General features: G+C 36.1%; 1 protein-coding gene across 21 annotated transcripts in view; it reads left to right on the top strand.

Annotated features, from left to right (window-relative positions):
- KTN1 (kinectin 1) overlaps nucleotides 1-16,687 on the top strand; it is a 124,024-nt gene that overhangs the window by 12,187 nt on the left and 95,150 nt on the right. The window contains exon 2 of one of the 21 annotated variants that reach the window (XM_057488433.1): nucleotides 3,199-3,353. The exons of the other annotated variants lie outside the window; for them this stretch is intronic. Coding sequence (XP_057344416.1) covers nucleotides 3,352-3,353 — 2 coding nt within the window. The 5' untranslated portion in view covers nucleotides 3,199-3,351. The remainder of the gene's footprint in view (nucleotides 1-3,198; nucleotides 3,354-16,687) is intronic. 21 annotated transcript variants of the gene reach the window in all.

Genomic DNA, 16,687 nt, shown 5'->3' with positions numbered 1-16,687 from the left:
TAAAAACCTGTGAGTTCCTAGTGATAAAAAACATTAAAAAAAAACCCCTTAATTAGCTGCTATTGGACCAACTCATTTTGACAACTGGTAAATAAAATAAGTATTTATCCAACTTTTCTTAACATGATTTGTATCTCAGGGTAACCAAATAGGTCATGAGAGAATTTACTTTCTACAGATATATTCTACCTAACAAAGAACATAGGTTTGGAATATCACCATTTTGTATCTTCTAGTGAACCAAGATCATCAGTAGCTGCTGATGCCACAAAGAGAGGCATCCAGACATTAGATACATCCTTTGGAAGTATTCCGAACACACCTGTGTGCTGCTAGTCCATTTCATTAAAAATAAGAATGCTAATCAAGACTACTCAGTTGATTTTGCTATCCACTAATAAGCTGTCGAGATCTATAGTTTGAATAAATTATTTTGGACTATATCTAGCTAAGAGTGGAATTGATGAGTTATAGGGGAGGTACATTTTCAGTTTTACTGGGTAGTGCCATATTGTTTTTCAAACCCACAGCCAACAACATACTCAATGTCATAAAGCTGAAAAGTGCTTCCTCTAAGATCAGGAATAAGACAGGGATGCCCACTCTTACCACTTTTATTCATCACAGTCCTGGAGGTCCTAACCACAGCAGTCAGGCAAGAAAAAGAGAAATGAAAGGACTCCATATTGGAAAGGAAGAGGTAAAACTCATTATTTGCAGATGACATGATACTGTATACAGAAAACCCTAAATACTCCATCAAAAAACAATTAGAATAAATGGATTCAGTAAAGTTGCAAGATGCAAAATCAATTTACAGAAATCTGTTCCATTTCTATGTGCTAACAATGAACTAGCAGAAGAGAAATTAAGAAAGCAGTTCTACTTACAGTTGCAGCCAAAAAATAAAATACCTAGGAATAAACCTAACCAAGGAGGTGAAAGACCTGTACTCTGAAAACTGTAAGATACTGATGAAAGAAATGGAAGAAGACACAAATAAATGGAAAAATACCCCATGCTTATGTATAGGAAAAATTAATATTGTCAAAATGGCCATCCTAACCAAAGCAATTTAGAGATTCAGTGCAATCCCTATTAAACTACAAATGGCATTTTTCAAGAAACTAGAGCGAATAGTCTTAAAGTTTGTATGGAACCACAAAAGACCTTGAATAGCCAAAGCAATTTTGGGGAAAGAACAAACCTGCAGGTATCATGCTCCCTGATTTCAAGCTATACTACAAAGTTACAGTGATTAAAACAGTATGGTACCAGACCCATAGATCAATGGAACAGAGTAGAGGGCCTAACAATAAACCCATGCATATATGGTCAGTCAATATATGACAAAGGAGGCCAAGAATATACAATGGGGAAAAGACAGTCTCTTTAATAAATGATGTTGGGAAAACTGGACAGCTACATGCAGGAGAATGAAACTGGATCACTGTCTTACACCATACACAAAAATAAACTCTAAATGGATTAAGGACCTAAATGTGAGATGTAAAATCCTAAAACTCATAGAAAATAAGCAAGAATCTCATGAACATCAACATGAGAAATTTCTTTGTGGGTACTTTTCCATGGGCAAAGGAAAACAAAAGCAAAAATAAACAAGTGGGAGTAGTACATCAAACTAAAAACTTCTGCACAGCAAAGGAAACCATCAACAAAACAAAAAGGCTACCTACTGTATTGGAGAGTATATTTGCAAATAATATATCTATTGAGGGGTTAATATCTAAAATATATAAACTCAGACAACTGAACACCAAAGAAATAACCCAATTAAAAAATGGACAAAGGACCTGAGTAGACATTTTTCCGAAGAAGACATACAGATGGCCAGTGGACACATGAAAGAAATGCTCAGCTTCAGTAATCATCAGAGAAATGTAAATCAAAACCATAGTGAGATATTACCTCACACCAGTCAGAATGGCCACTCTGAAAGATAAGAAATAACAAGTGTTGGCGAGGATGTAGAGAAAAGGGAACACTCCTACACTGTTGATGGGACTGTAAATTGGTCCAGTCACTGTGTAAAACAATATAGAGGTTCCCCAAAAAACTAAAAATAGAAATACCATTTGATGCAGCAATTCTACTTCTGGAAATTTACCTGAAGGAAACAAAATCACAGATTTGAAAAGCTATGTGCACACCTGTGTTCATTGCAGTATTATTTACAGTAGCAAAGAGATGGAAGTAGCCCAAATGCCTATCGATAGATGAATAAAGAAGACATGGTACACGTACACATGGAGTATCATTCAGCCATAAAAAAAAATTCTTAAGAAGGAAATCTTGCTATTCTCGACAACGTAGATGGACTAAGGGGGTATTATGCTAACTGAAATAAGCCAGTTAGAGAAAGGCAAATACCATATGATTTCACTACGGTGGAATTTAAAAAACAAAACAAAAACAAGAAATAGACCCATAAATATGGACAACAGACTTGGTTACCATGGGTGGGGAGGAAGGGGTGAAATAGATGAATGGAATAAAGAGGTGCAAACTGCAAATTGTAAAATAAAGGAATGGAGATACAGCATATAGAATGTAACCAATAATACTGTATTATATTGGTATGGTAACAGGGAACTACACTTACTGTGGCAAGCATCTAATAATGGATGTAATTATTGAGTCACTATGTTCACCTGAAACCAATATAATTTTGTATATCACCTTTATATCAAAAAAGACAGAATTACAAGAATTGCAAGAAAATGAGTAATAAGAGATCTAGGGATGATAAATGAAAGGCAAGATATAAGTACATCAATCAACAGAATAACTGAAAAACTAACAAAGCAATTGGGAAAATGTGAATAGTAGCTTGATATTTGATATCAATATTTGATACTTGTTACCTTCCTTTGCTCAAATCTGCCCTCTTTTAATCTTGTTGGCTGTTATTCAACTTTATAGAACAAATCTGATTTTAGAATGACACTAATTCATTATGATTAAAATTGTAGGTCTTGAGATGTGATTCTTGCTCTTGGTAGTTATCTCACCCTATTTTTTTTTTTCCAACCCATGTTGGAGTAAAGGCATCTCTTGCTAGTCCAACTCAGGCTGAATGATTTTTTCTTCTAGGTGGGATTGGTATCTCTTGCTATCTGAACTCTTGTTCTTTGTTCTCTCAAATTTGGAAATCAGATGTACCTATCTTTTGTTTAGTGACTTGAATTAATTCTTGAAAATCCTGCTTTGGAGTGAAAAGCCATTACATGAAAACATATTTTCTAATGTTAATGGAAGGTTATGTTGTGTTCCATCTAAACCAATCAACTCACACAAAGGAAAAAAAAACCTAGCAAAGAAGATGAGACTATGTAAGTATAAACAACAGTTTTGAAAGTAAATAAAATACACTTTTTTTTTGTATCATTAATCTACAATTACATGAAGAACATTATGTTTACTAGGCTTCCCCCTTCACCAATTCCCCCCCACATACCCCTTCACAGTCACTGTCCATCAGCGTAGTAAGATGCTGTAAAATCACTACTTGTCTTCTCTGTGTTGCACAGCCCTCCCTGTGCCCCCCACACACTATACATGCTAATCTAATGCCCCCTTTCTTTTTCCCTGCCCTTGTACCTCCCCACCCATCCTCCCCAGTCCCTTTCCCTTAGGTAACTATTAGTCCATTCTTGGGTTCTGTGATTCTGCTGCTGTTTTGTTCCTTCAGTTTTCCTTTGTTCTTATACTCCACATATGAGTAAAATCATTTGGTACTTGTCTTTCTCCGCCTGGCTTATTTCACTGAGCATAATACCCTCTAGCTCCATCCATGTTGTTGCAAATGGTAGGATTTGTTTTTTTCTTATGGCTGAGTAATATTCCATTGTGTATATGTACCACATCTTCTTTATCCATTCATCTACTGATGGACATTTAGGTTGCTTCCATATCTTGGCTATTGTAAATAGTGCAGCGATAAACATAGGGGTGCATCTGTCTTTTCCAAACTGGAATGCTGCATTCTTAGGGTAAATTCCTAGAAGTGGAATTCCTGGGTCAAATGGTATTTCTATTTTGAGCATTTTGAGGAACCTCCATACTGCTTTCCACAATGGTTGAACTAATTTACATTCCCACCAGCAGTGTAGGAGGGTTCCCCTTTCTCCACAACCTCGCCAACATTTGTTGTTGTTTGTCTTTTTGATGATGGCGATCCTTACTGGTGTGAGGTGATATCTCATTGTGGTTTTAATTTGCATTTCTCTGATGACAAGCGATGTGGAGCATCTTTTCATGTGTCTGTTGGCCATCTGAATTTCTTCTTTAGAGAACTGTCTTTTCAGCTCCTCTGCCCATTTTTTAATTGGATTATTTGCTTTTTGTTTGTTGAGGTGTGTGAGCTCTTTATATATTTTGGATGTCAACTCTTTATCGGATCTGTCATTTATGAATATATTCTCCCATACTGTAGGATACCTTTTTGTTCTACTGATGGAGTCCTTTGCTGTACAGAATCTTTTTAGCTTGATATAGTCCCACTTGTTCATTTTTGCCTTTGTTTCCCTTGCCCAGGGAGATACGTTCATGAAGAAGTCACTCATGTTTATGTCCATGAGATTTTTGCCTATGTTTTTTTCTAAGAGTTTTATGGTTTCATGACTTACATTCAGGTCTTTGATCCATTTCAAATTTACTTTTGTGTATGGGGTTAGACAGTGATCCAGTTTCATTCTCTTACATGTAGCTGTCCAGTTTTGCCAGCACCATCTGTTGAAGAGACTGTCATTTCCCCATTGTATTTCCATGGCTCCTTTATCATATATTAATTGACCATACATGTTTGGGTTAATGTTTGGAGTCTCTCTTCTGTTCCATTGGTCTGTGGCTCTGTTCTTGTGCCAGTACCAAATTGTCTTGATTACTGTGGCTTTGTAGCAGAGCTTGAAGTTGTGGAGTGAGATCCCCCCCACTTTATTCTTCCTTCTCAGGATTGCTTTGGCTATTCGGGATCTTTGGTGTTTCCATATGAATTTTTGAACTATTTGTTCCAGTTCATTGAACTGTTGGTAATTTGATAGAGATTGCATCGAATCTGTATATTGGTTTGGGCAGGATTGCTATTTTGACAATATTAATTCTTAGCCAGGAGCATGGGATGAGTTTCCATTTGTTAGTGACCTCTTTAATTTCTTTTAAGAGTGTCTTATAGTTTTCTGGGTATATGTCTTTCACTTCCTTGGTTAGGTTTATTCCTAGGTATTTTATTCTTTATGCTATTGTGAATGGAATTGTTTTTCTGATTTCTCTTTCTATTAGTTCATTGTTAGTATATAGGAAAGCTACAGATTTCTGTATGTTAATTTTGTATCCTGCATCTTTGCTGAATTCTGATATCAGTTCTAGTAGTTTTGGAGTGGAGTCTTTAGGGTTTTTTATGTACAATATCATGTCTTCTGCAAATAGTAACAGTTTAACTTCTTCTTTACCAATCTGGATTCCTTGTATTTCTTTGTTTTGTCTAATTGCCATGGCTAGGACCTCCAGTACTATGTTGAAGTGGGGAGAGTGGGAATCTCTGTCTTGTTCCCGATCTCAGAGGAAAAGCTTTCAGCTTCTCGCTGTTCAGTATGATGTTGGCTGTGGGTTTATCATAGATGGCCTTTATTACGTTGAGGTACTTGCCCTCTATACCCATTTTGCTGAGAGTTTTTATCATGACTGAATGTTGAATTTTGTCAAATGCTTTTTCAGCATCTATGGAGATGATCATGTGGTTTTTGTCCTTCTTTTTGTTGATGTGTTGGATGATGTTGATAGATTTTCTTATGTTGTACTATCCTCGCATCCCTGGAATAAATCCTTTTTGATCATGATGGATGATCTTTTTGTTGTATTTTTGAATTTGGTTTGCTCACATTTTGTTGGGGATTTTTACATCTATGTTCATCAGTGATATTGATCTGTAATTTTCTTTTTTCTGTGATGTCTTTGCCAGGTTTTGGTATTACAGTGATGCTGGCCTCATAGAATGAGTTTGGAAGTATTCCCTCTTCTTCTACTCTTTGGAAAACTTTAAGGAGGATGGGTATTAGGTCTTCATTAATGTTTGATAAAATTCACCTGTGAAGCCATCTAGTCCAGGGCTTTTGTTCTTAAGTAGTTTTTTGATTACCAGTTCAATTTCGTTGCTGATAATTGATCTGTTCAGATTTTGTTTCTTCCTTGTCCAGCCTTGGATGGTTGTATTTTTCTAGAAAGTTGTCCGTTTCATCTAGTTTATCCAGTTTGTTAGCATATAATTTTCCATAGTTTGTTTCTTCCTTGTCCAGCCTTGGATGGTTGTATTTTTCTAGAAAGTTGTCCGTTTCATCTAGTTTATCCAGTTTGTTAGCATATAATTTTCCATAGTATTCTCTATTTATTCTTTGTATTTCTGTGTTGTCTGTAGTGATTTTTCCTTTCTCATTTCTGATTCTGTTTATGTATGTAGACTGTCTTTTTTTCCTGATAAGTCTGGCTAGGGGTTTGTCTATTTTGTTTATTTTCTCAAAGAACCAGCTTTTGCTTTCATTGATTCTTTCTATTGTTTTATTTTTCTCGATTTTATTTATTTCTGCTCTAATCTTTATTATGTCCCTCCTTCTGACTTTAGTCTTCTTTTGTTCTTTTCTAGTTTCAGTAATTGTGAGTTTAGACTGCTTATATGGGATTGTTCTTTTTTCCTGAGGTAGGCCTTTATTGCAATATACTTTCCTCTTAGCACGGGCTTCGCTGAATCCCACAGATTTTGCAGTGTTGAATTTTTGTTGTCATTTGTCTCCATATATTGTTTGATCTCTGTTTTTATTTGGTCATTGATTCATTGGTTATTTAGGAGCATGTTGTGAAGCCTCCATGTGTTTGCGGGATTTTTCATTTTCTTTGCATAATTAATTTCTAGTTTCATACCTTTGTGGTCTGAGAAACTGGTTGGTACAATTTCAATCTTTTTGAATTTACTGAGGCTAGTAATGAATTTTTGTGGCCTAGTATATGATCTATTCTTGAAAATGTCCCATGTGCACTTGAGAAGACTGGGTGTTCTGCTGCTTTTGGGTGTAGAGTGTTCTGTAGATGTCTGTTAGGTCCATCTGTTCTAATGTGTTGTTCAGTGCCTCTGTGTCCTTACTTATTTTCTGTCTAGTTCATCTGTCCTTCAGAGTGAGTGGAGTGTTGTTGAAGTCTCCTAGAATGAATACTTTGCATTCTATTTCCCCTTTTAATTCGGTTAGATTTGTTTCACATATGTAGGTTCTCCTGTGTTGGGAGCATAGATATTTATAATGGTTATATCTTCTTGTTGGATTGACCCCTTTATATTTATGTAATGTCCTTCTTTGTCTCTTGTGACTTTCTTTGTTTTGGAGTCTATTTTGTCTGATACAAATACTGCAACTCCTTCTTTTTTCTCTGTATTAGTTGCATGAAATATCTTTTTCCATCCCTTCACTTTTAGTCTGTTGTATGTCTTTGGATTTAAAGTGAGTCTCTTGTAGGCAGCGTATAGATGGGTCTTGTTTTTTTATCCATTCAGTGACTATGTCTTTTGATTGGTGCCTTCAGTCCATGTACATTTAGGGTGATTATCGATACGTTTGTACTTACTGCTGTTGCACACTTTAATTCATGGTTACCAAAGGTTCAAGGGTAACTTCCTTACTATCTAAGAGTCTAACTTAACTTACTTAATATGCTATTACAAACACAATCTAAGGGTTCTTTTCTTTTTCTCCTCCTTTTTCTTCCTTCTCCATTCTTTATATATTACGTATCATATTCTGTACTCTTTATCTATCCCTTGATTGACTTTGGGGATAGCTAATCTAGTTTTGTATTTGCTTAGTAATTAACCATTCTACTTTCTTTACTGTGGTTTTATTATCTCTGGTGACAGCTATTAAACCTTAGGAACACTTTCATCTATAGCAGTCCCTCCAAAATACACTCTAGAGATGGTTTGTGGGAGGTAAATTCTCTCACCTTTTGCTTATCTGGAAATTGTTTAATCCCTCCTTGAAACTTAAATGATAATCTTGCCAGATAAAGTATTCTTGTTTCAGGCCCTTCTGCTTCATTGCATTAAATACAGCATGCCACTCCCTTCTGGCCTGTAAGGTTTCTGCTTAGAAGTCTGACCATAGCCTGCAGGGCTTTCCTTTGTATGTGATCTTATTTCTCTCTCTGGCTGCTTTTAATAGTCTCTCCTTAACCTTGATCTTTGCCATTTTAATTACTATACGTCTTGGTGTTGTTGTCTTCCTTGGGTCCCTTGTGTTGGGAGATCTGTGGATCTCCATGGCCTGAGAGACTATCTCCTTCCCCAGATTAGGGAAGTTTTCAGCAATTACCTCCTCAAGACACTTTCTATCCCTTTGTCTCTCTCTTCTTCTTCTGGTACCCCTATAATGTGAATATTGTTGCTTTGGATTGGTCACACAGTTCTCTGAATATTCTTTCATTCTTAGATCCTTTTTTCTCTCTGTGCCTCAGCTTCTTTGTATTCCTCTTCTCTAGTTTCTATTTCATTTATCGTCCCCTCTACCATATCCAGTCTGCTTTTAATACCCTCCATTGTGCTCTTCAACGATTGGATCTCTGACCGGAATTCATTCCTAAGTTCTTGAATATCTTTCTGTACCTCCATTAGCATGTTAATGGTTTTCATTTTGAACTCCCTTTCAGGAAGAGTCTTGAGGTCCATGCCATCTTTCTCATGGGTTATATTAGATTTACTCTGGACCATGTTCCTTTGGCATTTCATAATTTGTATGTGGCGCCCTCTAGTGTCCAGAAGCTCTACTCTGGAGCTGCTCAGCCCCTGAAGCAATGTCAGGGGTTGCAGGGGAGCGGTATTGGTGCCTGGGGGAAGGAAAGAGCTGTTCCCTGCTTCTTGGCTGCTATGCCTGTCTCCACTGTGTGAACCAGTGGGCTGAGCACACAAGTATAAGCTTTTGTCCCAGAGCAGCCAGATATGGATCCCTGCTTTCCACAAGCAGCTGGAATCTCAGTCTCTCCAGGAATTCTGCCTGTCTTAGCTTTCCGACCACGTAATGACGAGAGTATCGTGAATGCATCATGAAGTGTAGGTTTGTGCTCCCAGAGAAGATCTCTGGAGCCATCACAGGCCTCCACTTCCTCCCCGCTCTGTTTCTCTTCCTCCCCTCGGTGAGCTGGGGTGGGGAAAGGGCTTGGTTCCCACTGGGCCACAGCTTTGGTATGTTACCCCATTCTGTGAGGTCTGCTCTTTTCTCCATGTGTATGCAGTCTGGTGCAGTCCTCTTTCCTGTTGCTCTCTCAGGATTAGTTGTATTAATTATATTTTTGTATTATATGCAGTTTTAGGAGGAAGCCTCTGCCTCACCTCTCACGCCACCATCTTTCAGTGGTGGCTCTCACATGGTCTTTTCAACCTGATCTACTACTTTTTGTCTTGTTCATTTATATTTGAACCACATTGTCCTTAATGTTCTGTTCAAATGTGTCATGTATTTTCCTTTCTCAAGTACTGTGTACTAATTGCTTGCCTACCTTCCCTTTAGGAGAATGTTAGCCCTGTATGAGCTAGGATTGTAGCCTTTTTCACTACTGTTCATTCAGAAAACAGTGATGATGTGTAATTGGTGCTGTGTGAATGAATGAATGAATTATGGAAGATGGTAGTTGAAAAGATATTTCATAGGCATGATTTGAGCTGGGTTTTGAAGGATAAGTGAAGATATGATTGATACAAAGGTAAGGCAAATCTTTTTAGATTTAATAGTGGGGAGGAGGTGAGATTGGACTTCTCAGAAAATGGGTCCTTTGGGCTTTCTGATTTAGAACCTATAGTCGCTCCTTACTGCTGATTTTGTCTCCTTAGGTGACTACTGACCTTACCTAGTTGGTTTTATATTATAGTCTTCAAAATCACATCTAAAGCTCCCAGACATGAATGAACCTATTCCTGTATTATTGATCTTGTTTTGGTTTCATCATTTAGAATCTTTCAAACTAGAAATGCAGGAGTTACTGTAAACCCCTCCCTTAGTTTCAGTATGCCCTAATAGTTGCTTTGTCCTGTTTTTCCACCTAAGTATCTCTTTGTTGGCTTAATTCATTCTCATTAGATCTCTTTGGCCGCTAAATAGTCATCTTAATTGGTCTCCTTACATCTGTGTTACCCTATCCATTGGATTTTGAATTTTGGTTATATTTTATTTGTAAAAGTCCTAATTGAATCATATCTACTCAGTTGCTTTTGATAGTTTCTGTTCTTTTTCTCTTATATCCAATTCCCTCTTACGTGTGTATGTTGTAACCTATGTCTGTTATTCTAATATCTTAAATTTTTAGGGATCTGATTTCTCAGTTTATTTTTGTTGTCTCTTGCTAAAAGGTGGATTGTCTCATGTTCTGTCATTTTGGGTTGTGGGCTCTTATCTGGATGACAGTCTTTGGAAACCTTGAGAAATCTGGCTTGAGGAGGGAGTGTTCCACCAAAGAGGGTGTGCTTTCGCTTCTGGCTGCCATACACTATGTGTCCCACTGCCTTGGGACCACTTAAAATTCTTGGTTTGGCATATCAAAGATGATGCAAGTAGTTTGGACCTTAAAGCCCTGGAATAAAAGCCTCCAGAGCTGAGGCAGAATCAGGGCCAAAAGTCAACACTCTTGACTTCATTTTAGTGCTTCATTAAGTTGCTGTTCATCAGTGTTAAAATTCATTTTTCTCAAGAGTACCTGGAATATAACACACATACTTTATTTGAAGGTTAGCAACAACATGATGCTAATCTTAAATTTTAGCAGAAGAGTTTAGGAAATATTGTAGATATTTCTGTTATGGAATAGAAATCTGATTAAACGATACTTGTCTACCATTAATAGACTTTATCTCTGTACAGTACTTCCCCCAGATAAACCATTTTTAGTAAAAAGATTAACTTGTACATTTAAAAAACAACATAAGATGTTACTGTGGAATTGAACGTAAACATGGTATGAATAGTGGCATGTTTGGAACACTATTTAAATTCAGTGTGATCAAGTTACAGATAGTTTTTTTAGCTTATGAACACCACTTTTACAAAGAGCTTGTAAGTTTCAGCTTAGGCTTCAGAACACTTGTAATATTTTATCTGCACTGTACATTGAATAAAGCTCTTTTAGGTTACTCTGGGAGCCTGTATATCTTTTAAAGGTGTTTTCATTCATTGTCCAGGCATTATTGATTTATACAGGAACTTTTATGAAGTTAAGTGTTCCTGGGTTGAAAACTATATTTTCCTCAGTTGATTCCTCTTTACAAATATGCCTGCTTACTTGTATGCTGTTGGTGTACATCAGTGGGAAAAAACTGACTTTCAGTTTGTTTAGATTTTAGGCTTGAATTTCTGTTATGTTTTTCCTAATGGTTCTTTCGAGTCACCCCAACTGGCAAAATTTTATCAGTTAAAGAACAGAAGAATTTGTAAAATTTGTATTTTATTGGTGTCATTTGTTTTAAGTACCCTTTCAGTTTAAAGAAAATGATGGTGGAAACAAATGACTGAAACCCCATGGTAGTAAGAAAACAATTCAAAATTCTCACATTTACTTGAAATGTAGTATACTGATCAGACTGCTTCAGTTTTCCCTCTTGTATAAACGACAATTCTTTTTCATTTGTGTTTATTTAAACATTTTACAGTCTTATGTTGTATATTCGAGGTGGTTATTAAATTTCTCTTTTAATGTAGAAGAAATTTAGAAAGTTGAACAGTTAACTATACTTGAAAATATGTGTAATCTCACTCTCTAAAGTAATGATTCTCATTTTTCTATATAGTCTCAATGTATGTATATAATTGTATTCAACATAATTTTTAGCTTTTTATGTAATGTATTTTGCTGCATTATACAGTCTTAATTATTTTAAATGGTGTGATGTTTAAATGTGTGATGTTTCTGTAGATGGCCCATACTTAGATAATTGCATTGCTTTACCATTATAAACAGTGAGCTTGTTGTTTCATACATAGCTTTACCTTTCTGATTAAGCAGTTTAATTGAAATTGTAATAATTGCTCCTAGATTTTATTTTTGTGTCATTTAAATTTTTAAATTTCACATTATTTGTTGTATTAATATAAACAGGTCGAGCATTCTGAGTTTACAAAATGTAAGTGATGAAGCTAAAATTTTTTATGAACAAATGTTAATTTATAAGAAGACAAGTAAATAAAAATTTAAAACTATTTGATTAGCATTCATAATACGTACTTGGAGGAAAAAGATATATTTTTCCATTCTGTTAACCTATTATTATTATTATTATTTTTGGAGTTCTTAGGGAAAAGGCAGAGATGAAAAATTCTTCTTTTCTAGAGCAAGATTCTTTTTTATTTTTTTATTTTTTTATTTTTATTTTTTTATTGAAGGGTAGTTGACAACAGTATTGCATTACATTAGTTTCAGGTGTACAACACAGTGATTCAACATTTATATACATGATAATTCTAGGTACCAGGTATCACCATACCAGGTTGTTACAATATTTTGACTATATTCCTTATGCTATACATTACATCCCGGTTACTTATTTATTTTACAATTGGAAGTGTGTTTATATATATATATGTGTATATATATATTTTGTGAGGGCATCTCTCATATTTATTGATCAAATAGTTGTTAACCACAATAAATTTCTGTATAGGGGGGTCAATACTCAATGCACAATCATTAATCCACCCCAAGCCCAACCTTCGTCAGTCTCCAATCTTCTGATGCATAATGAACAAATTCTTACATGGTGCACAAATTCTTACATAGTGAATAAGTTACATGGTGAACAGTGCAAGGGCAGTCATCACAGAAGCCTTCGGTTTTGTTCCTGCATTATGAACTATACACAGTCAGTTCAAATATGAATATTCATTTGATTTTTAAACTTGATTTATATGTGGATACCACATTTCTCTATTGTTATTATTTTTAATAAAATGCTGAAGTGGTAGGTAGATACGAGATAAAGGTAGAAAACAGAGTTTAGTGTTGTAAGAGAGCAAATGTAGATGATCAGGTGTGTGCCTGTAGACTATGTGTTAATCCGAGCTAGACGAGGGCAATAAACATCCATGTATGCAGAAGATTTCTCTCAGAACATGAGGGGGGAGGTTCTAAGCCTCACCTCTGCTTAGAGCAAGATTCTTAATCTGGAATTTATTCATACCTTTTAGAAAGTCCAGGAATCTTCTGAGATTATATGTACACCTTAGTGAGTATGTACAGTTTGTTTTGAGAAAGATGATTGGTTTCTTTCATCAGTATCTTGAAGGGTTTATGTCCCAGTAACACATAAAACCTCTGGTATGGAATGTGACTTGAAAGTAATTTGGGCTTCAGTTCTTATGATCTCATGGATCGTGGTTCACTTGACAGAGAAATCTCTCATCATTGGTTGTTGATTAAATGCAGATTGAAATCTATTAAGGTTTACATATGGTCATGTTAAAAGGTCATTAATATTACAAAGGGACTGTGATAATATGGAAAAAATTATTTACATTGGTGACTTGTTAATTGTCATCTCAAAGCCTGAACTTGTCTCCATGTTTTACCTACTCAACAAACAGGTTGAATTGCATACTGTGGACTTTATAAAATTTTAATAACCTGTTTCCTATCATGTTCAGCTAAGTTAACTTTGTCTCAGTTGCTACTTTTCCTTCCTTTTATTTTTCCATTGCACCTCTCCCTTATTAAAATCTCTTCTTGTTTTTGCTCTTCCCTGGATTTCATTCCTAGTTGCCTTTTGCTTCCCTTTTCCCCTCTATATTACTCTTAAACCCACAGAGTATAATATGAAACTGTAGTATTTTAATTGATATTTTAGTACTTACTCATTTTGCCATGAAAATAAGCAAGGAATTGAACATTCTATAATTTCTCTTAAACTACCAAAAAAGTTTAAAATATTAAGGTAAGTGAGACTGCACCTGTGATTATACCACAATTCTTTATTCATTTTAATAACCTGTTATATATAAAAGTTTTGATCACATAAGCAAAATTATGATTTTGACTAGTTAGCAGTACTGCATTGAATTTTTTTAAATTAAGGTATTATTGATATACACTCTTATGAAATTTCACATGAAAAACAATGTGGTTACTGCATTCACCCATATTATCAAGTCTCCTCCCACTCCCACACCCCATTGCAGTCACTGTCCATCAGCACAGCAAGATGCCAAAGAGTCACCACTTGTCTTCTCTTGCCACACTTTCTTCCCCATGATACCCCCCCTACATTGAGTGTACCAATCATAATACCACTCAATCCCCTTCTCCCACCCTCTCCCACATCTCCCCTTTGGTAACCATTAGTCTCTTCTTGGACTCTGTGAGTCTGCTGCTGTTTTGTTCCTTCATTTTTGCTTCGTTGTTACAGTCCACAAATAAGGGGAATCATTTAGTACTTGTCTTTCTCTGCCTGGCTTATTTCACTGAGCATAATACCCTCCAGCTCCATCTGTGTTGTTGCAAATGGTAGGATTTGTTTTCTTCTTATGGCTGAATAGTATTTCATTGTGTATATGTACCACATCTTCTTTATCCATTCGTCTACTGATGGACACTTAGGTTGCTTCCATATCTTGGCTATTGTAAATAGTGCAAATATTGTAAATAGTGCAAATAGTGAATCTGAGAATGTGTATTCTTTGGGTAAATTCCTAGGAGTGCAATTCCTGGGTCAAAAGGTATTTTTATTTTTTGAGGAACCTCCATATTTCTTTCCACAATGGTTGAACTACTTTACATTCCCACCAGCAGTGTAGGAGGGTTCCCCTTTCTCTGCATCCTCACCAGCATTTGTTGTTGGTCTTTTCGATGCTGGCCATCCTAACTGGTGTGAGGTGATATCTCATTGTGGTTTTAGTTTGCATTTCCCTGATACTTAGCAATGTGGAACATTTTTTCGTGTGCCTGTTGGCCATCTGAATTTCTTCTTTGGAGAATTATCTGTTCATATCTTCCACCTATTTTTTTTTTTTTGCATGTCTGGGAATTGTTTAATCCCTCCTTCATATTTAAATGATAATCGTGCTGGATACAGTATTCTTGGTTCGAGGCCCTTCTGTTTCATTGCATTAAGTATATCATGCCATTCTCTTCTGGCCTGTAAGATTTCTGTTGATAAGTCTGATGATAGCCTGATGGGTTTTCCTTTGTAGGTGACCTTTTTTTCCTCTCTGGCTGCCTTTAATACTTTGTCCTTGTCTTTGATCTTTGCCATTTTAATTATGTGTCTTGGTGTTGCCCTCCTTGGATCCCTTGTCATGGGAGTTCTGTGTACCTCTGTGGTCTGAGAGGCCATTTCCTCCCCTAGTTTTGGGAAGTTTTCAGCAATTATTTCTTCCAAGACACTTTCTATCCCTTTTTCTCTCTTCTTCTTCTGGTACCCCTATAATGTGGATATCGTTCCATTTCGATTGGTCACACAGTTCTCTTAAAATTCTTTCATTCCTGGAGATCCTTTTATCTCTCTCTGCATCAGCTTCTCTGCATTCCTGTTCTCTGTTTTCTAGTCCATTAATGGTCTCTTGCATCTCGTCCATTCTGTTTTGAAGTCCTTCCTGAGCTTGTTTTATTTCTGTATTCTCCCTCTACACCCATTTTTAATTGGGTTACTTGCTTTTTGGTTGTTGAGGTGTGTGAGTTCTTTATATATTTTGGATGTTAATCCCTTGTCGGATATGTCGTTTACAAATTTATTTTCCCATACTGTAGGATGCCTTTTTGTTCTGCTGATGGTGTCCTTTGCTGGACAGAAGCTTTTTAGCACAGTATAGTCCCATTTGTTCATTTTTGCTTTTGTTTCCCTTGTCTGAGGAGATGCACTCAGGAAAAAGTTGCTCATGGTATATTCAGGAGATTTTTGCCTATGTTGTCTTCTAAGAGTTACATGGTTTCGTGACTTACATTCAGGTCTTTGATCCATTTCGAGTTTACTTTTGTGTATGGCGTTAGACAATCCAGTTTCATTGTCTTGCATGTAGCTTTCCAGTTTTGCCAACACCAGTTGTTGAAGAGGCTGTCATTTCCCCATTGTATGTCTATGGCTCCTTTATCATATATTAATTGACTATATATACTTGGGTTTATATCTGGGCGCTCTATTCTGTTCCACTGGTCTATGGGTCTGTTCTTGTGCCACTACCAAATTGTCTTGATTACTGTGGCTTTGTAGTAGAGATTGAAGATGGGGAGTGTAATCTCCCCCACTTTATTCTTCCTTTTCAGGATTGCTTTGGCTATTTGGGGTCTTTCATGGTTCCATATGAATTTTACAGCTATTGCTCTAGTTTGTTGAAGAATGCTGTTGGTATTTTGATAGGGATTGTGTTGAATCTGTAGATTGCTTTAGGCAGGATGGCTATTTTGACTATATTAGTTCTTCCTATCCATGAGTACGGGATATATTTCCATTTATTGGTATCTTTAATTTCTAATGAGTGTCTTATAGTTTTCAGGGTGTAGGTCTTTCACATCCTTGGTTAGATTTATTCCTAGGTGTTTTATTCTTTTGATGCAATTGTGAATGTAATTGTTTTCCTGATTTCTCTTCTGCTAGTTCATTGTTAGTGTATAGAAATGCAAAACATTTCTGTGTATTGATTTTGTAACCTGCAACTTTGCA

Source organism: Manis pentadactyla, chromosome 11 (assembly GCF_030020395.1).
Source record: "Manis pentadactyla isolate mManPen7 chromosome 11, mManPen7.hap1, whole genome shotgun sequence".
NCBI classification, from domain to species: Eukaryota; Metazoa; Chordata; class Mammalia; order Pholidota; family Manidae; genus Manis; species Manis pentadactyla.
The sequence above is the reverse complement of the archived record's forward strand: the minus strand, read 5'-3'. Positions and strand labels throughout refer to the sequence as shown.